At 41.5% G+C, this 22,142-nt stretch overlaps 1 protein-coding gene across 1 annotated transcript in view; it reads left to right on the top strand.

Moving 5' to 3' along the window:
• Window positions 1-10,799, top strand: part of LOC115158566 (BMP/retinoic acid-inducible neural-specific protein 3) — a 42,359-nt gene extending 31,560 nt beyond the window's left edge. The window contains exons 7-8 of the mRNA XM_029707669.1: window positions 7,543-7,885; window positions 8,031-10,799. Of these exons, the coding sequence (XP_029563529.1) occupies window positions 7,543-7,885; window positions 8,031-8,819 (1,132 nt within the window). The 3' untranslated portion in view covers window positions 8,820-10,799. The remainder of the gene's footprint in view (window positions 1-7,542; window positions 7,886-8,030) is intronic.
• Window positions 10,800-22,142: the final 11,343 nt, after the last annotated feature.

Raw genomic sequence — 22,142 nt, 5'->3', positions numbered from 1 at the left:
TTCGTTTTTAAATTTTAACTATTGTTTTGAATGCCAAGCTGTAGTCAATAAACAGCATTCTTTCATATCGATTCCCTTTGTCCAGGTGGATAAGGGCAGTGTGGAGTACAATAGAGATTGCGTCATCTGTGGATGTGTTGGGGCGGTATGCGAATTGGAGTGGAGCAAGAGTGTCTGGGATGATGGTGTTGATGTGAGCCATAACCATCCTTTCAAAGCATTGCATGGCTAAAGATGTGGGTGTGATAGTCATTTAGGCAGGTTACATTGACGTTCTTGGGCATGATGACTATGGTGGTCTGCTTGAAACAAGTTGGTTTTATGGACTGGTTCAGGGATTGGTTGAACATTTCAGTAAGGAAACTTGCCAGCTGATCAGCACATGCTCTGCGTATGCGTCTTGGTAATCCATCTGGCCCTGTTAAACTGTTTAAAGGTCTCGCATCGGCTACGGAGAGTGTGATCACACAGTCATCCGGAACAGCTGGTGCTGTCATGCACGGTTCAGTGTTGCTTGCCTCGATGCGAGCATAGAACGCATTTATCTTGTCTGGTAGACTCGCGTCGCTGGTCAGCTCGTGGCTGGGTTTCCTTTTTTTTTAACTGTGATAGTTTATATGTCCTGACACATTGTTGAGTGTCAGAGCCGGCGTAGTAGGATTTGATCTTAGGAAGTGTTCGAAATGTACACAATTGTTACCCGGAAGAAAATGGGCGTGTCATGCTTTCTCACTTTCATTCAGTTGAGGGTTTAGTATTTTTTATTTAGTCCAGGGGAGGGTCATGTAATTTGTAATCGGTTAACAAACCTAACGCAATGGTAAATCTAAGCGCTGGCGGTAGCGCTGTAGGTTCGGGGGTGTGTCAGAAATATTTTAGCTATTTTCAAAACCAAAAGGTATCAGAGCAGTGCTGGCGGTGGCACAAACTGACTTTTGGTGAATAAACCAGTTGTGGGTGTGTCAAGGCTTTGCCCCTCACTGGCCAATCGGAACGTCCTCCATGGCTAAATATGTGATGTGCTCAATTGGATTCAGGTCTGGGGAATGGGCGGGCCAGTCCATAGCATCAATGCCTTCCTCTTGCAGGAACTGCTGACACACTCCAGCCACATGAGGTCTAGCATTGTCTTGCATTAGGAGGAACCCAGGGCAAACCGCACCAGCATATGGTCTCAAAAGGGGTCTGAGGATCTCATCTCGGTACCTAATGGCAGTCAGGCTACCTCTGGCGAGCACATGGAGGGCTGTGCGGCCCCCCAAGGAAATGCCACCCCACACCATGACTGACCCACCGCCAAACCGGTCATGCTGGAGGATGTTGCAGGCAGCAGAACGTTCTCCACGGCGTCTCCAGACTCTGTCACGTCTGTCACGTGCTCAGTGTGAACCTGCTTTCATCTGTGAAGAGCACAGGGCGCCAGTGGTGAATTTGCCAATCTTGGTGTTCTCTGGCAAATGCCAAACGTCCTGCACGGTGTTGGGCTGTAAGCACAACCCCCACCTGTGGACGTCGGGCCCTCATACCACCCTCATGGAGTCTGTTTCTGACCGTTTGAGCAGACACATGCAAGTTTGTGGCCTGCTGGAGGTCATTTTGCAGGGCTCTGGCAGTGCTCCTTCTGCTCCTCCTTGCACAAAGGCGGAGGTAGCGGTCCTGCTGCTGGGTTGTTGCCCTCCTACGGCCTCCTCCACGTCTCCTGATGTACTGGCCTGTCTCCTGGTAGCGCCTCCATGCTCTGGACACTACGCTGACAGACACAGCAAACCTTCTTGCCACAGCTTGCATTGATGTGCCATCCTGGATGAGCTGCACTACCTGAGCCACTTGTGTGGGTTGTAGACTCCGTCTCATGCTACCACTAGAGTGAAAGCACCGCCAGCATTCAAAAGTGACCAAAACATCAGCCAGGAAGCATAGGAACTGAGAAGTGGTCTGTGGTCACCACCTGCAGAACCACTCCTTTATTGGGGGTGTCTTGATAATTGCCTATAATTTCCACCTGTTGTCTATTCCATTTGCACAACAGCATGTGAAATGTATTGTCAATCAGTGTTGCTTCCTAAGTGGACAGTTTGATTTCACAGAAGTGTGATTGACTTGGAGTTACATTGTGTTGTTTAAGTGTTCCCTTTATTTTTTTGAGCAGTGTATATACATAGCATGCATACTGATATAAGGGCTAGGCCTACTTTACATTGCATTCTGGCTAAGGATGGACATGCCGAACCTTGTCAATAAGCAATTAATTTATTGATAAGGTCTAAAAAGAGCCCAATAATTATAATCAAATTCGAAACAAAACGAAACAACTTGTTTTAATAAGGCTGTTGTCCGTAAAAATCTGTCAGTTTAAGCTAGAAATATCTGTTTTTTGCATTGAATGCATCTCAATCCCCTGCATCCGCCTATGTAACACTTCCGCATCTGCTAGAGCAGTGTTTGTCAGACCATAAGATATCCCAAAAATCAATCTTCTCACGAAATCATCTGTAGTGTCCGAACCGTTTGGCCTAGAATCCATTATGACCCATTCTGTGGAAAAATGAGACTCTCACAAACACAATGGTGTTCTCTATGATTCCTACAAGCGTCTTGGGACTCGTTTAAAGTCGGTACAGCTGATCTTCCAACTTCTGTCTATAGCTTCCGAACAGTTTGAGATACACATTTGTGTAAAGGAGAGACTGTCATGAACACATACATGTCAGTTGTTTTCCTCTAGGACACCCACAGATTTCACAAGACTCATCTGATTGTCCCCCAGTACCTGTCGAAAAAATGTATGGCATTACAGTACTAGACAAAAGTTTGGACACACCTACTCAGTCTTCATTTTTTTATACAATTTTCTACATTGTAGAATAGTAGTGAAGACATCAAACTATGAAATAACACATATGGAAACATGTAGTAACCAAAAAAGTGTTTGTCAAGTTGTGTATGGTTCACACTGCAGCTCTTTGCCCAAACTTGAAAAAGGCCTTTAAGGACTGAAGGACGCAAGGGACAACTCAATTTTCTTCTGACTTCTTTTATTTCTTTAGTCAGTTAGTTAGTTAATTAGTTCTTTAGTTAGCTAGTTAATTAGTTAGTTCTTTAGTTAGTTGGTTAGTTAATTAGTTCTTTAGTTAGTTGGTTAAGTTAGTTGGTTAGGTTGATAACCTTTAAAGGCAAAACACCAAAATAAATATACATTACTTCAAGTAAGGTCATTTCAAATTAAATACATAATCTCAATGTAGTCATATCTAAATTATACTATATACTAAATTAGACAATTGGTCTAAAATGTGCCTACCGGTTGAGTCTCCAGAATCCTAAATGAGCTGAATGTGTATGGATGAGTCTCCTCTTCCGTGAAGGACTTCCAGTGAAAGGCTTTTCCACCAAACATTTCACCACCTGCTATCACAAAGGTGCACCAGTATATATGTTCCCCAGGGAAACACAAGCTAATGATGGGTTCCACAATGCATACACTCTTTCGCCCCCTGCCGGTGTTTTATCTTTGAAATCAGTTGAAAATCTGAACGCCTTGAATATGAATACCTGTCTTTTGACGCAACAAATACCAACAAATCAAAATATAAATTATATTTGAGATTCTTCAAAGTAGCAAAGCTTTGCCTTGATGACAGCTTTGCACACTCTTATATACTGCTTTGCACACTCTTATTGTGTACGCGGACACATTAAGCCCTTCCCTCATATATATATATATATATATGTTTCGTTGCACATAATGAAGCTATTTATCAGCATTATTGACCTCACATTAAGCCATTTGAGTAATTTACATAAATTACATTACTATGAAGCGGTAGCTGCGGAGATGGACAGCGCATGGGTGGTTCATTTGAGCAGTCCTAATTCATTTAAACTGTCTTCATTTTAATTTGACTTTAGGCTACTAACAACAAGAGGTCTTTGTGTTGGAGCCTATTTCTTCCTATTCAAGGAATAAGAGGTAGGCCTACCTATTTGACAGACACAATTATTGTCTACTATCCATAGATTTTGTCAGCCATTTCCTTCAGTCACCATGCACTCCTTAAATATCTCAGTGTCAGTGAGGGAAGGGCTTAATGTGTTAAGTTAAAACTAGGGCTCAAATTGAGGGCGTGGGTGAGGGTATGTGATGGTATTGTGGCTTTTGTTATGATCTATAACAACGCTTTATTCCGTAATGCTAGACACAAGCTGTAAAATGCACGGGAAAGCTGAGACTGATGCATATGGGATATCTTTGGTTTGTCTGTATGACATTCAGAGGCTGCACTACAAACTTCTGTAGCCGAGGAGACAAAACATTTACTTTGAATGGGAAGTAATGTGTGATTCTGTCATTATCAATGGAAGTTCAACATTTCAACAGGCTATTAAACAACATACTAACTCTAAATCAGTCAGGAGCAATCCAGGTATAATTATTTAGGCTATATTAATATTTCAAGGCTAGCCTGCCATTTAAGAAATAAATTGTGAAGCATTTGTGACATGCTACAGGCTGGCAGGACCGCTCAGCATTTCAACAACACATCAATAACAGCACTTCAACAACATGCCTATTAGTATAGGCTGTATAAAATGACATTTCAAAAAAGTATTATTTAGAATTAAATAATAATGAAAAGAAAAATGCCTTATTAGGCTATACTGTACATTCATTCTACAGTGCCTTTAAATAAAGTTTTAGATACATGAGTTTGTCTAGTCTTTGGTTTGAGGATCATGTGGTGTTCTATGCATGCCTGGTTTGTTAATTTAGCTTAGCAAATGCTCTTATATTCCCATGCCCTAATCACAGTCAAGACAAATCTATTTTGGAACAACAATATCTTGGAATAAAATATAATAAATGAGAAAATGACAGTTTCCAGAATGAAAAAAAGTTACAAGTGCATATAGGCCTACCTGATGATATGCGGCTCCTGTGTAATTTAAAAAATAATAAAAACAATAGCCTGTATAATAATAGCCCTAATTCGTTATCATGTTCTGTTTTGGTATTAAAAGATTCTTCTTGATTCACGGCCTATGAATGTGCATTTTCTTGTTTTCTTATGGCCCTATACAGCTCATTTTGTGCGGTCTTAGTGGTAAATAGACAGCTACGAATAATATAGATTAAAACTCTTGGTAAATAGTATAGTGTAGAGCTTATCATGAGGTATTCTAACTCAGGTGAGCAAAACCTGGAGACTTCCTTAACATTAGACATTGGGCACCAGCTGTTGTTGACCCAAAGACACACCCACCTCCCTTCATCTTACCTGAGTCTGCTGTCCGGTCTTGACGATGCATAGAAAAACCAGCACGATGTATATCTATGTCCTCGTTCAGCCTCGACTCTGAGAAACATAGGATATTACAGTTTTTCAGGTCCCGTTGATGGGATAGTCTCAAATGTAGCTCATCCTGTTTGTTCTCCAGTGATTGCACGTTCGCCAATAGAACAGAGGTTAATGGCAGTCTATTTCGCCACTGCTTCCTCTTTCGAGTCCCGGGGAGTAGGGCCTGGTCCGGAGTGAGCAGGACGTCCAGAGCTGCCAACTCCTTGAAGTAGAAATGTTCGTCCAAATCGAGGTTGGTGATCTCTGTTCTGATGTCCAGAAGCTGATTTTGGTCATAGGAAATTATGGTGGAGACATTATGTACAAATACAGTTAAGATCAGTGTAAAAAAAACACAAAAAAGAGCAGAATTGGTCAGGTGCCCATAAGACTGCTGCTATCCAGGCTGTATCACATCCGGCCTTGATTGGGAGTCCCATCGGGCGGCGCACAATTGGCTCAGCGTCGTCCGGGTTTGGCCGGAGTAGGCCGTCATTGTAAATAAGAATTTGTTTTTAAGTGACTTGCCTAGTTAAATAAAGGTTAAATAAAAATAAATAAATAAAATAAAAATAATCCACTGCAGCGCCATCTTCTTACACATTATGAAGGAATAATGTGGAGAGAGAAGTCACCTTCGATTTATAGAGCGACTAATAATACGACTTCTGAGTCGGTTAAAACTCCACTTTGTGTTCTAACTTTCACCATTAGTCCTATTGATTTTGCTCTCTAAATGCCTCTTTCACAATATTGTTCTCTTTTTTTCAAAGATGTGTACTTTCGCAGAGTGCATTAATAATGGTATATGTTTTATTTCGTTTTTTACTCACAGAAGCATATTTTCCCATTAAAATAATACCTGTTTTGATTTGATTCGATTTTTTACGAGGTACACTATATATACAAAAGTATGTGGACACCCTTTCAAATTAGTGGATTCGGCCACACCCGTTGCTGACAGGTGTATAAAATCGAACACACAGCCATGCAATTTACAAAGACAAATATTGGCAGTAGAATGGCCTTACTGTAGAGCTCAGTTACTTTCAACATGGCACCGTCATAGGATGCCACCTTTCCGACAAGTCAGTTTGTCAAACTTCTGCCCTGCTTGAGCTGCCCCGGTCAACTGTATGTGGTGTTATTGTGAAGTGGAAACCTCTAGGAGCAACAGTGGCTCTGGCACGAAGTGGTAGGCTGCAAAAGCTCACAGAACGGGACCGCTGAGTGCTGAAGCGCGTGGCATGTAAAAATCGTCTGTCCTCAGTTGCAACACTCACTACCGAGCCCCAAACTGCCTCTGGAAGCAACATCAGCACAAGCACTGTTCGTCGGGAGCTTCATGAAATGGGTTTCCATGGACGAGCAGCCACACACAAGCCTATCGCCATGCGCAATGCAAAGTGTCAGCTGGTGTGGTGTAAAGCTCGCCACCATTGGACTCTAGAGCAGCGGAAACGCAAGTGATGAATCACGCTTCACCATGTGGCATTCCGATGGACAAATCTCTTTTTGCCGGATGCCAGGAGAACGCTAACTACCCCAATGCATAGTGCCAACTGTAAAGTTTGTTGGAGGAGGAATAATGGTCTGAGGCTGTTTTTTCATGGTTTGGGCTAGGCCCCTTAGTTCCAGTGAATGGAAATCGTAACTCTACAGCATACAATGACATTCTTGACGATTCTGTACTTCCAACTTTGTGGCAACAGTTTGGGGAAGGCCCTTTCCTATTTCAACATGACAATGCCCCTGTGCACAAAGCGAGGTCCATGCAGAAATGGTTTGTCGAGATCGGTGTGGAAGAACTTGACTGGCCTGGACAGAGCCCTGACCTCAACTCCATTGAACACCTTTGGGATGAATTGGAAAGCCCGCTGTGAGCCAGGTATAATCGCCCAACATCAGTGCCCAACATCACTAATGCTCTTGTGGCTGAATGGAAGCAAGTCCCCGCAGCTATGGTCCAACATCTAATGGAAAGCCTTCCCAGAAGAGTGGAGGCTGTTATAGCAGCAAATGGGGGACCAACTTCATATTAATGCCCATGATTTTGGAATGAGATGTTTGACGAACAGGTGTTCACATACTTTTGGTCATGTAGTGTATAATTGTGCAAAAAAGTTTCTAAATAAACCAATTAAATTCAAATCAATTTTAATTCCCAAATATTTTATTTTATGTTGTCTCTCTGTCTACGTCCCAGGCCCCAATCCTACTGGCTGATACACTTCCAGTCTCTCCTCTACTGTTCTGAGAACAACCAGCTGGGTTCCTTCTCTGAGGAGCTCCACAGCTGTACCTGCAGCTACGAGCACAGCCCTTGCCAGCTGCCCCCACCATGTGCCATCGGAGAGGGTCCCGCATGCGCAGCCTGTGCCCCAGACAACCACACACGATGTGGGAGCTGCAACCCTGGCTACGCCCTAACCCAGGGGGCCTGCAGACCCATGGTGGCTGACTCAACAGAGAACTACCTGGGCTTTGAGACAGACCTACAGGACCTGGAGCTGAGATACCTCCTGCAGAGGGCCGACCGTAGGCTGGAGGTAAATACATGGCTGTTTGATTTTGTGAACGATTTTGTGGATAAGTTGTAGAGATATTTTAAATGTAATGAAGTTGAATAGGATCTTGAAAAAGTAGATAGACATATTGTCTTAACAACTTAAACAACCGTATCTGTCCATCCAGGTCCACGCCATCTTCATCAGCAATGACATGCGTCTGAACAGCTGGTTTGACCCATCCTGGAGGAAGAGGATGCTGCTGACGCTGAAAAGCAACAAGTACAAGTCCAACCTGGTCCACATGCTGCTGGGCGTGTCTCTCCAGATCTGCCTGACCAAGAACAGCACCCTGGAGCCCGTCCTCACCCTCTACATCAACCCCTTTGGAGGCAGCCACTCTGAGAGCTGGTACATTCCAGTCAGTGAGAACAGCTTCCCAGACTGGACAGCCACCAAACTGGATCTACCCCTGGAGTGCTTCAACTGGACCCTGACACTGGGCAACAAGTGGAAGACCTTCTTTGAGACCATCCACATCTACCTGCGGAGCCGGATAAAGATGCAGGGCGCTGGAGGTCCGGCGGGGGCTGTGAACGACAGCCTCTACTATGAGCCATTAGAAATGGTAGACCCTTCACGGAACCTGGGTTACATGAAGATCAACAGCATCCAAGTATTTGGCTACAGCATGCACTTTGACCCGGAAGCAATCCATGACCTGATCCTGCAGCTGGACTACCCATACACCCAGGGATCCCAGGACACGGCTCTGCTGCAGCTGCTGGAGATCAGGGACCGGGTCAACAGACTGTCCCCCCCAGGTCAGCAGAGACTGGACCTGTTCGCCTGTCTGCTCAGACACCGGCTCAAACTGACCGCCAGTGAGGTGGTCCGCATACACGCCTCCCTGCAGGCCTTCAGCAACCGCCTGCCAAACTCTCTGGATTACGAGACCACCAAGCTGTGTAGTTAACAGCTACTATGGAACGACTGGGAGACGTTAAAGCTCAACGGCTACAAGGGAAGTATTGGACGGCTACATGGTATACTGCTACAGTGGTTTGACTTTCAATGGTTTGTTGATTCTCTGGATTACAAGACCTTAAAAGTATGTACTTAACCGTTACAGAGACACAATAAGGACACGTGAATTGTGTCTTTTGGCTTTCAGTTGGGTTGTGACTCAATGACTTGCAAATGGTTGAGAGATGCTGGAAGCTGGGGCTTTTTTTGTCCACAGAAGACACACAAAAACTCTGACACCGAAAACAAAAACAGATCTAGAAAATCAAATATGTAACTCTCTCCACATCCACTTCACCATCTTGTTTAAATACAACCCTGCTCATTTATACAGTGTACACTGAAGCCAACTGGAGGAACCTTTTAAGATAGATGGTACAATCTGTTTGTTTGTAACTCTTTTATATGTTATTTTGCTTCAGTGACAGTGCACTTTCCATAACGACCAGAATACAGTGGTGTCAGTCAGATTTGTAGATAACTTGTTATTAAAACATCATGGAGTAACAACTGTGGAGAATATTTGTCAAACTTACTTAGAGCCGAGTAACAGCTGTTGTCATATCTCATTGTCAGACACATTTATCGCAGCAATTAAAACCACTTAGGAACTGAGTGAATGAAATTAAACATGATAGCAGAGTTTGATCAAATAATCATGAACCTCTATTTCATTAATTTATGCGGTTAGTTTATGGATGGTGACCAAGCTTCTCCATCCTAATTAAGTAGACTTTGTAACAGGAACAATTTAAGCAATATATTGTTGTACAGTGAATGTGCACACACACACGGACACACACACCAAAAATGCAGATATGAGTGAGCAAAGCTGAGATTATTGTAAAATTGGTTCCTTTAGGGTTGTGGCTTTAAAAACCCACACGGTATTGTTTTCCATTATCTGCAACAGGTTGAATTGGAGCAGACCAGTAGACACCCCAGCTGCCCTCTAGGACCAGGAGTGATGGCCATCCAGTGCACTGGGTCACAGATCCATACCTGCAGTATTCATGTCAGGTCTATAAGGTGCCAGATCTCATTTACTAACATGGCCCGTATCTCATGGTATGGCTGTCCAGCGGAGCAGATGAAGGAGAGGTCACACACCTATGAAGGTCAATGGCTGTCACCTCCATTTGTCTGCGCTCCTCTTAGCAAATCCTGCTCATATTAGAAACTAAACTCGAAAGAGTGTAATGTGGATGAAGCAGGCTTGATGCTGAGGTGTTTGTCTAATGCATAACTAAATGTTAGTGTCTTTTGGATGCAGGGGTGTCAGATATTGGAGAATAATTGTTTTCAAAACAGCTAGAAAATGGCTGCCGTGAAGAGATGAAAGATTAAGGTTCTGGTTGTCTCTTTGGTCATTTGACTCTATCCAGAATTATATAATTATTTCTCCAAAAATCATCAGTCCACCCTGCCCACCTACACCTGGTGAGCTCACCCCATTAGAGAGGTGAGACAGAGAACAGACAAAATCTTTACATCCTCTCACCTCAAATCAACCCTGCAATCAATTAAACATTTCCCCTTACTAAGTAATTGAGCTAAAAACGGCAGTGGAATTTTCTGAGTAAAAGGAAATATATGGAAAATAAATTCTGTCTGCCCATTTATTCTTCATGAGGTAAAAATGAAAAGATCCCCAGGTATGTGCCTATAATTATGTTTAATAGCCCTCTGCTCGTTCTGCAATTACCAGGCTCAGTTCTAAAGCTCGTTCTGGTGCTGCAGAGGCGGCTGGCTGGCTATAATTCATTATTGTGAGTTTGTAAATAGTTGTTATTCATTCTGCGGAAGCCTGGCATCTCTCTTATGAGACACTGAGTGGGCAGAGGAGAGGCCAGGCTTTGATGAAGGAAGGTCTGACCTTTACTGAGCTGTCAATCAAAAGTGTTAGATATATAAAATTGTCTTTTGTACATGTATGGCTGTCTTATTGCAACTGGGTTGCGTGTTATGCTTTCACTGTTCATAATGCGGTTACTTTTCCAAACTGAACATGACAGTAAGACATGACTGCCCATAGGAGAGACATACAGTATAGGGTGTGTTGGTAAATTTAATCTTGAGTGCCAGAGTGCACTCAGAGTGCGATCTGACCATTCTGACCTCACAACGTCAGTCAAGCACCCAAGCTAACTGGCCAACGTTGCTAGCTTGCTAGCTACTTCCACACACAAATGAGAGAACACCTCACTCTGACCAATTTACTTGCCCTAGCAGAGCTGGTTAGGCTGTGTTCATGTTATCCAGGGTGTTGGCGACTGTAACTGTGCTGCTGGCATCAATTTAATTACGCTTTTTTGCAGGTGTTTACTGACAACGGCCATATTCAATGTGTGTTGAGGGTTCGTAAATTCATCAGTTATTACGTGCTCTCGCACACTCAGACGAGAGTGCTCTGAGATCGGAGTAGATAGACAGAGTGAATTTATGAACACACCTTTAATTATTCTCAAACAGATTATTATTATAAATGTAAAAGAAAGACATGTTACAATGTCACAGACACAATCATATTAAATCAAAGTGTATTGGTCACGTACACAGTTTAGCAGATGTTATAGTGGGTGCAGCGAAATGCGTATATTACTAGCTCCTAACAATGCAGTGAAATGTCAAACAAGTACACAAATAAAATGTTTTAAACACAACAAGAAATCAACAAATGTCGTAACGAATCTAATTAACAATGCAAATAGCACTGTAACAGTAATCCAAATGCAATGTACACTACAGTTCAAAAGTTTGGGTCACTTAGAAATGTCCTTGTTTTTAAAAGAAAAGCACATTTTTTGTACATTTAAAATAACATCAAATGGATCAGAAATACAGTGTAGACATTGTTAATGTTGTAAATGACTGTCGTAGCTGGAAACGACAGATTTTTTATGGAATATCTACAGTGGGGGAAAAAAGTATTTGATCCCCTGATGATTTTGTACGTTTGCCCACTGATAAAGAAAGGATCAGTCTATAATTTTAATGGTAGGTTTATTTGAACAGTGAGAGACAGAATAACAAAAATATCCAGAAAAACACATGTTAAAAATGTTATAAATTGATTTGCATTTTAATGAGGGAAATAAGTATTTGACCCCCTCTCAATCAGAAAGATTTCTGTCTCCCAGGTGTCTTTTATACAGGTAACGAGCTGAGATTAGGAGCACACTCTTAAAGGGAGTGCTCCTAACCGCAGCTTGTTACCTGTAAAAAAGACACCTGTCCACAGAAGCAATCAATCAATCAGATTCCAAACTCTCCACCATGGCCAAGACCAAAGAGCTCTCCAAGGATGTCAGGGACAAGATTGTAGACCTACACAAGGCTGGAATGGGCTACAAGACCATCGCCAAGCAGCTTGGTGAGAAGGTGACAACAGTTGGTGCGATTATTCGCAAATGGAAGAAACACAAAAGAACTGTCAATATCCCTTGGCCTGGGGCTCCATGCAAGATCTCACTTCGTGGGGTTGCAATGATCATGAGAATGGTGAGGAATCAGCCCAGCACTACACGGGAGGATCTTGTCAATGATCTCAAGGCAGCTGGGACCATAGTCACCAAGAAAACAATTGGTAACACACTACGCTGTGAAGGACTGAAATCCTGCAGCGCCCGCAAGGTCCCCCTGCTCAAGAAAGCACATATACATGCCCGTCTGAAGTTTGCCAATGAACATCTGAATGATTCAGAGGACAACTGGTGAAAGTGTTGTGGTCAGATGAGACCAAAATGGAGCTATTTTACATCAACTCAACTCGCCGTGTTTGGAGGAGGAGGAATGCTGCCTATGACCCCAAGAACACCATCTCCACCGTCAAACATGGAGGTGGAAACATTATGCGTTGGGGGTGTTTTTCTGCTAAGGGGACAGGACAACTTCACCGCATCAAAAGGACGATGGACGGGGCCATGTACCATCAAATCTTGGGTGAGAACCTCCTTCCCTCAGCTAGGGCATTGAAAATGGGTTGTGGATGGGTATTCCAGCATGACAATGACCCAAAACACACGGCCAAGGCAACAAAGGAGTGGCTCAAGAAGAAGCACATTAAGGTCCTGGAGTGGCCTAGCCAGTCTCCAGACCTTAATCCCATAGAAAATCTGTGGAGGGAGCTGAAGGTTCGAGTTGCCAAACGTCAGCCTCGAAACCTTAATGACTTGGAGAAGATCTGCACAGAGGAGTGGCACAAAATCCCTCCTGAGATGTGTGCAAACCTGGTGGCCAACTACAAGAAACATCTGACCTCTGTGATTGCCAACAAGGGTTTTGCCACCAAGTACTAAGTCATGTTTTGCAGAGGGGGTCAAATACTTATTTCCCTCATTAAAATGCAAATCATTTTATAACATTTTGACATGCGTTTTTCTGGATTTATTTTGTTGTTAATCTGTCTCTCACTGTTCAAATAAACCTACCATTAAAATTATAGACTGATCATTTCTTTGTAAGTGGGCAAATGTACAAAATCAGCAGGGGATCAAATACTTTTTTCCCCCACTGTACATAGGTGTACAGAGGTCCATTATCAACAAATATCACTCCTGTGTTCCAATGGCACATTGTGTTAGAGAATGATAAGTTTATAATTTTAAAAGGCTAATTGATCATTAGAAAACCCTTTGCAATTATGTTAGCAAAGCTGAAAACTGTTGTCCTGATTAACCTCCCTGGGCAAGGTGGGACGTTTGCGTCCCACCTAGTCAACACCCAGTGGAATCGCGTCGTGCGAAATACAAATACCTCAAATGCTATAACTTCAATTTCTCAAACATATGACTATTTTACACCATTTTATAGATACACCTCTCCTGAATTGAACCACGTTGTCCGATTTCAAAAAGGCTTTACAGCAAAAGCAAAACCTTAGATTATGTTAGGAGAGTACCCTGCAAAAAAATAAATCACACAGCCATTTCAAAGCAACTAGCATGCATAACAAATACCCAAAACACAGCTAAATGCAGCACTAACCTTTGACGATCTTCATCAGATGACACTCCTAGGACATCATGTTACACACTACATGCATTTTTTGTTCGATAAAGTTCATATTTATATATAAAAACAGGATTTTACATCGGCGCGTGATGTTCAGAAAATATTTTCCCTCAAATACTGCCGGTGAAGCAGCGCCACAATTTACAAAAATACTTGCCATAAACATTGATACAAAATTAAACTGTCTTTCAAAGAATTATAGATGAACATCTCCTTTATGCAAACGCTATGAAAGATTTCAAAAAAGCTTCATGAGGAAAGCACTCTTTGCAATAATCTGAGTATTGAGCTCAGAAAAATACACTAGGCTATACAGATAGCCGCCATCTTGGGGACATCTAAAATCATACATTGCATTAGAAATATTTCCTTACCTTTGATCATCTTCATCAGAAGGCACTTCCAGGAATCCCAGGTCCACAACAAATGTTGTTTTGTTTGATAAAGTCCATAATTTATGTCCAAATAACTCCTTGTTGTTCGTGCGTCCAGTAAGCTACTCCAAGTGTAGAAAGCGCGCGAATTATGTCGCGACGAAAAGTAAAAAAAAGTTGTATTTACGTTCGTTCAAACATGTCAAACGTTGTAAAACATCAATCTTTAGGGCCTTCAGAACGTGAAGATTCAATAATATTTCAACCGGACAGTTCCTGTCTTGAAAAAGGTTTTGGAACGGGAGGATCCTCGCTCGTGAACGCGCCCCAAGAAGTGATGTCACCCCCTGCCTCAACAACTTCCCCTCCTTGTCATTCGGTCTCTGTTCATCGTAGAAACTTCAAACAACTTTGTAAAGACTGTTGACATCTAGTAGAAGCCGTAGGAAGTGCACAATTATTACTACGTCACAGTGTATTCAATCGGAAACGACTTGAAGGGAGCCCATGCATCCAGATTTCCACTTCCTGGTAGGATTTCTCTCAGGTTTTTGCTTGCCATATGAGTTCTGTTATACTCACAGACACCATTCAAACGGTTTTAGAAACTTCAGAGTGTTTTCTATCCAAATCTACTAATAACATGCGTATCCTAGCTTCTGAGTTTGAGTAGGAGGCAGTTTAATATGGGCACATTTTTCCGAAATTGTCAATACTGCCCCCCTAGCCCCAACAGGTTTTAAAGAAGCAATAAAACTGACCTTCTTTAGACTAGTTTAATATCTGGAGCATCAGCATTGGTGGGTTCGATTACAGGCTCAAAATGGCCAGAAACAAAGACATTTCTTCTGAAATGTAGTTTGAGAAACAGATGCCTCACAAGTCCTGAACTGGCAGCTCCATAAAATAGTACCCATCAAAAACCCGACTCAATGTCAACAGTGAAAAGGCGACTCCGGGATGCTGGACTTCTAGGCAGAGTTCCTCTGTCCAGTTTCTGTCTTCTTTTGCCCAACTTAATATTTTATTTTTATTGGCCAGTCTGAGATATGGCTTTTTCTTTGCAACTTGAAGGCCAGCATCCCGGAGTCGCCTCTTCACTGTTGATGTTGAGACTGGTGTTTTGCGGGTACTATTTAATGAAGCTGTCAGTTGAGGACTTGTGAGGCATCTGTTTCTCAAACTAGACACTCTAATGTACTTGACCTCTTGCTCAGTTGTGCTCCTGGGTCTCCCATTCCTCTTTTTATTCTGGTTAGAGCCAGTTTGCGCTGTTCTGTGAAAGGAGTAGTGCACAGCATTGTACGAGATCTTCAGTTTCTTGTCAATTTCTCGCATGGAATAGCCTTTATTTCTCACAACAAGAACAGACTGATGATTTTCAGAAGAAAGTTAATTGTTTCTGGCCATTTTGAGCCTGTAATCGAACCCACAAATGCTGATGCTCCATATACTCAACTAGTCTAAAGAAGTCCAGTTTTACTGCTTCTTTAATCAAACAACAGTTTTCAGCTGTACTAACAAAATTGCAAAAGGGTTTTCTAATGATCAATTAGCCTTTTAAAATGATAAACATGGATTAGCTAACACAACGTGCCATTGGAACACAGGAGTGATGGTTGCTGATAATGGGCCTCTGTACACCTACGGTATGTAGATATTACATAAAAAAATCAGCAGCTTCCAGCTACAATAGTCATTTACAACATTAACAATGTTTACACTGTATTTATGATCAATTTGATGTTATTTTAACGTACAAGAAATGTGCTTTCCTTTCTAAAACAAGGACATTTCTAAGTGACCGGGAATGTATGTGTATATACCGTGCATTCGTAAAGTATTCAGACCACTTTACTTTTTCCACATTTTGTTACGTTACTTATTCTAAAATGGAAAAAAATGTAATCCTCATCAATCTACACAGAATACCCCATAATGACAAAGCAAAAACAGTTTTTTTGAACTTTTTGCAAATGTATTGAAAATAAATAACTGAATTATCATATTTACATAAGTATTCAGACCCTTTACTCAGTACTTTGTTTAAGCACCTTTTTGCAGCGATTAGAGCCTTGAGTGTTCTTGGGGATGACGCTACAAGCTTGGCACACCTGAATTTGGGGAGTATCTCCAATTCTTCTCTGTAGATCCTCTCAAGCTCTATCAGGTTGGATGGGTAGCATTGCTGCACAGCTATTTTCAGGTCTCTCTCTCGAGATGTTCGATCGGGTTCTAGTCCGGGCTCTGGCTGGGCCACTCAAGGACATTCAGAAACTTGTACAGAAGCCACTCCTGCATTGTCTTGGCTGTGTGCTTAGGGTTGTTGTTCTGTTGGAAGGTGAACCTTTGCCCCCAGTCTGAGGTCCTTAGCGCTCTGGAGCAGGTTTTCAACAAGGATCTCTTTGTACTTTGCTAAGTTCATCTTTCCCTCAACACTGACTAGTCTCCTGAAAAATATCCCCACAGCGTGATGCTGCCACCACCATACATCACCGTAGGGATGGAGACAGGTTTCCTCAAGACGTGACACTTGGCATTCAAGCCAAAGAGTTCAATCTTGGTTTCATCAGACCAGAGAATCTAATTTCTCATGCTCTGAGGTGCCTTTTGGCAAACTTCAAGCAGGCTGTCATGGGCCTTTTATGGAGGAGTGGCTTCCATCTGGCCACTCTACCATAATGGCCTAATTTTTGGAGTGCTGCGAAGATGGTTGTCCTTCTGGAAGGTTCTCCCAACTCTGGAGCTCTGTTAGAGTGACCATCAGGTTCTTGGTCACCTCCTTGACCAGGGCTCTTCTCCTCATATTGCTAGGTTTGGCCAGGCAGCCAACTCTATGAAGAGTCTTGGTGGTTCCAAACTTCTTCCATTTAAGAATGATGGAGGCCACTGTGTTCTTGGGGACCTTCAATACTGCAGAAATGTTTTGGTACCCTTCCATAGATCTGTGCCTCTACACAATCCCGTCTAGGGGCTCTACGGACAATTCCTTCGACCTCATGGCTTGGTTTTTGCTCTGGGACCTTATGTACACAGGTTTGTGCATTCCCAAATCATGTCCAATCAATTGAATTTACCACAGATGAACTCCAATCAAGTTGTAGAAACATTTCAAGGATGATCAATGGAAACAGGATGCACCGGAGCTCAATTTATAGTCTTATAGCAAAGGGTCTGAATACTTATGTAAATAAGGTGTTTTTCTTTATATAAATTTGCCAAAATGTCTAAAAACCTGTTTTCACTTTGCTATTATGGGGTATTGTGTGTAGATTGATGAGTAAAACATTTAATTTAATCATTTTTAGTATAAGGCTGCAACGTAACAAAATGTGGAAAAAGTCAACCGGTCTGAATAATGTCCGAATGCACTGTACACCGGATGAATATACACAAGATATACTAAGAATGATTTTTACAGCAGTAGTTATATTAGAGTGAACTATGTCAAGAATCTAGTATAAAAATAAATATGCAGTGTGTATGAACAGTACAACTAAAATGCAATGAACAGTAGTAGAAATATTAGAATGAGCTATGTCTCGAATACAGTATTTATATACACAGTACAAAACCCCATGGCAAAATGGACAGAATTGCAGGAAACCAGAGTACGGAATATGAATAAACACTGAGTATATAAACATTAGGAACATCTTCCTAATATTGAGTTGCACCGCCCCCTTATGCCCTCAACACAGCCTCAATTCGTCAAGGCATGGACTCTACAAGATGTCGAAAGCCTTCCACAAGGATGCTGGCCCATGTTGACTCCAATGCTTCCCACAGCTGTGTCAAGGTGGCTGGATGTCCTTTGGGTGGTGGACTAATATTGATACAAACAGGAAACTGTTGAGTGTGAAAAACCCAGCAGCATTGCAGTTCTTCACACAAACTGGTGCGACCAGCCTGGCACCTACAATGATAACCTTCCTAAAGGCACTTAAATATTTTCTCCATTCACCCTCTGAATGGCACACAAACCATGTCTCAATTTTCTCAAGGCTTAAATGTTTTTTATTTAACCTGTCTCTTCCCCATCCTCTACACGGATTAATGTAGATTTAACAAGTATCAATAAGGGATCATAGCTTTCACCTGGATTCACCTGGTCAGTCTATGTCATGGAAAGAACAGGTGTATGTAATATTTTGGATACTCAGTGTATATGTAGAGTATGTGAATAGAAAAGTGTGTATAGCAGTAGTAATATAGGAAGAACCATGACTAGAATACAGTACCAGTAAAAAGTTTGGTCACACCTACTCATTCAAGAGTTTACATTGTAGAATAATAGTGAAGACATCAAAACGATGAAAAAACATATGGAATCATGTCGTAACCAGAAAAGTATTAAACAAATCAAATATATTTTAGATAATTCAAAGTAGCCAACCTTTGCCTTGATGACAGCCTTGCACAATCTTGGCATTCTCTCAACCAACTTCACCTGGAAAGTTTTTCCAACAGTCTTGAAGGAGTTCCCACATATGCTGAGCATTTGTTGGCTGCTTTTCATTCACTCTGCTATCCAGCTCATCCCAAACTATATCATTTAGGTTGAGGTCAGGTAATTGTGGAGGCCAGGTCATCTGATGCAGTACTCCATCACTCTCCTTCTTGGTCAAATAGTCCTTACACAGTCTGGAGGTGTGTTGGGTCATTGTCCTGTTGAAAAATAAATAATTGTCCCTTTAAGCACAATCCAGATCGGATGGCAAATCGCTGCAGAATGCTGTGGTAGCAATGCTAACTAAGTGTGCCTTGAATTCAGTGTCACCAGCAAAGCACCCCCACACTATCACACCTCCTCCTCCATGCTTCACGGTGGGAACCACACATGCGGAGATCATCCGTTCACCTATTCTGCGTCTCGCAAAAACAGGGCGATGAGAACCAAAAATCTCAAATTTGGACGCATCAGAGCAAAGGACAGATTTCTACTGGTCTAATGTCCATTGCTCATGTCTCTTGGCCCAAGCAAGTCTCTTATTCTTATTGGGGTCCTTTAGTAATGGTTTCTTTGTAGCAATTTGACCATGAAGGCCTGATTCACGCAGTCTCCTCTGAAGAGTTGATGTTGCGATGCGTCTTTTACTTGAACTATGTGAATCATTTATTTATTTGGACAGCAATCTGAAGTCCAGTTAACTCCAATGAGCTTATCCTCTGCAGCAGACGTAACTCTGGGTCTTCCTTTCCAGTAGTGGTCCTTATGAGAGCCAGTTTCATCATAGCGCTTGATTGTTTTTGCGACTGCACTTGAAGAAACGTTTAAAGTTCTTGACATTTTCCGGATTGACTGACCTTCATGTCAAGTAACGATGGACTGTCGTTTCTCTTTGCTTATTTGAGCTGTTCTTGCCATAATATGGACTTGGTCTTTTACCAAATATGGCTATCTTCTGTATACCACCCCTACCTTGTCACACACAACTGATTGGCTCAAACACATTAAGAAAGAAATTCCCCAAACTGTACTTTTAACAAAGCACACTTGTTATTTGAAATGCAGTCCAGGTGACTACCACATGAAGCTGATTGAGAAAATGCCAAGAGTGTGCAAAGCTATCATCAAGGCAAAGGGTGGCTACTTTGAAGAATCTCAAAATAAAATATATTTTGATTTGTTTAACACTTTTTTTGGTTACTACATGATTCCATATGTGTTATTTCAGAATTGTAATGTCTTCACTATTATTCTACAATGTTGAAAATAGTTAAAATAAAGAAAATCCCTTGAATGAGTAGGTGTGTCCAAACTTTTGACTGGTACTGTACATGTAAAGTGTGTAAAACAGTAGCTAAACATTATTAAAGTGACTGGTGTTCAATGTACATAGGGCAGCAGTCTCTATGGTGCAGGGTAGAGTACCTGGTGGTAGCCGGCTAGTGACTGTGTTTAAGGTTTCGCGCATGGTAATGGGCGGAGGCCGGCCAGTGGTGACTGTTTAACAGTCTGATGTTATAGAGATAAGTCAGTCCCGGTCAATTGCTAACAATTGCTACACTGACCAACCTTGTTGCATTCCTCATTACAACATGTTTGATACACATTCATTAGATGTGAAGACTTATATATATCAAATCAATTCTCTTTGTGTAATTATTCCATAATTAAATGAATCACAGAATAGTAATTAACTAGGAAGATGTGGCACCACGTTTATAGAGTTTAAATTTCCCGAATATAACTCTTCAGGTATTGTATCATCTTATTGATTACAGTCTTCTATTAATGTATTGTTACCTCATCAGTCTCATTTCTGAACGTCATAAACCCTTGGATATCTGCACGAACCCGAGCATCAAATCATGAATCAGCGCTATACAAATTGGCTTAATTATTTATTTACTAACTAACTAATCCATCTGTAAAATGTATATAGGTTCAGAACTTTTGTGATATAGCACAGTTACAAATCAAACTGGATGGACATCAGAAATAGAGGAAGGACTAAAAACAAACAAATAAGAACTATTGTAAAATAGACTGTGTCTGTAAAATGTGTATAAGATGAATAAATTGAAGTTAAAGCCGAAGTGTTTATTAGTTTACTCCAATTGGGGGATCGGTGGTAGGGTTTGCGGGGAATAATAATAAAGGTATATTCTTTAAAAAAGTATGTATGTCTATGTAGGTATGTATATATGTATATATGTATGCATGCGTGTATGGATATATATATTTACCCCAAAAATATATAGGGGATTGGAAATGATGCAGACAATTACAATTGATGGAAGCAATATTTTTTCCGCAATATTAAGCTGATCCACTTCTTTAAAAAAAAAGAAAAAAAAAAAGAAAAAAACCCCCGAATCAATCACAGAATTACATAAACACACAATAGGTCATACATTGCTTACTAACATGACACAAATAAAAAGCCCCTAGTGGACGAAACAAATATGACTGCTTGGTAGACAAAGGAAAGTGTTGGGGACAGTTCAAGAGCGGGAAACTCAGAGGGGACCCACTGTAATACAGTTCATAACTACAGTCATGTAAATGCTAATACTTTGAACATGAACAGCCGCTCATTAGAAAATAAATAGCAATTTACATATTTACGAGTGTATGCCTTTGTTGCCCATCTCTGTGATCGCCGGTCCGTGTGCTGGATAATAGTCAGTCGACAGAAAGCCTCTGGTTTGTCCACCAGAGATCAAAGTATGTCGTAGTTGTAGGTTGTTATAATGGCTACGTCAGAGTACCATTTGGAAATGTTCTTAGATCGGACGCGTTTACCAAACTAAAGTTGTAGTTTGAACCACTTCACACACCAGCATCACCCGGCGTGTTTTGGTCTAATGTAAATTTTGTTGCAAGTGTTTTTTAAAAACTTTTAGTAGAAAAGGGGGCGTTCCATGAAGCCAATGTAAATGTCTGCGCTCACGGGGTATGGTCACTGACTAGTTAATCTTTATATGAAAACACATTCTCTCATTTAGAAGGCTAACATCACATTTCATCTTTTCAAAAGTATTCCTATACTCAATCATTTATTTTGTACAACATTCAGATGCAAACCCATAATTGAGAAGTGTATACAAACAAAGAAACAGTAATGTGTGTCTCCTGTCCTTCATGAGGTCACCAAATGAAACAAACTCAAGATAACTTTTCCTTAAGTGTCCACGGACCACTCAAACTGCTTGGAATACAGAAATGCTGTTCAATTATTCAACCTTTTGACGTTACCCTACTGCACAGTATTTTTCTGTGGTAACAAAGCGATTCTCAACCTTCATTTTGGCCGAGCGGGGTAAAGAGTTTTCGGTATTTTTGACCGTCGTAAACCTGTGGTGGGAGAGAGAGAGAGAGCTATGATCCTCACCCAAAAGGGCATGCCATGACAACATTATACAATTAAGTCTTTTAT

This window comes from Salmo trutta, chromosome 22 (assembly GCF_901001165.1).
Source record: "Salmo trutta chromosome 22, fSalTru1.1, whole genome shotgun sequence".
Taxonomy (NCBI): domain Eukaryota; kingdom Metazoa; phylum Chordata; class Actinopteri; order Salmoniformes; family Salmonidae; genus Salmo; species Salmo trutta.
This window is presented reverse-complemented; position numbering and strand designations above follow the sequence as displayed.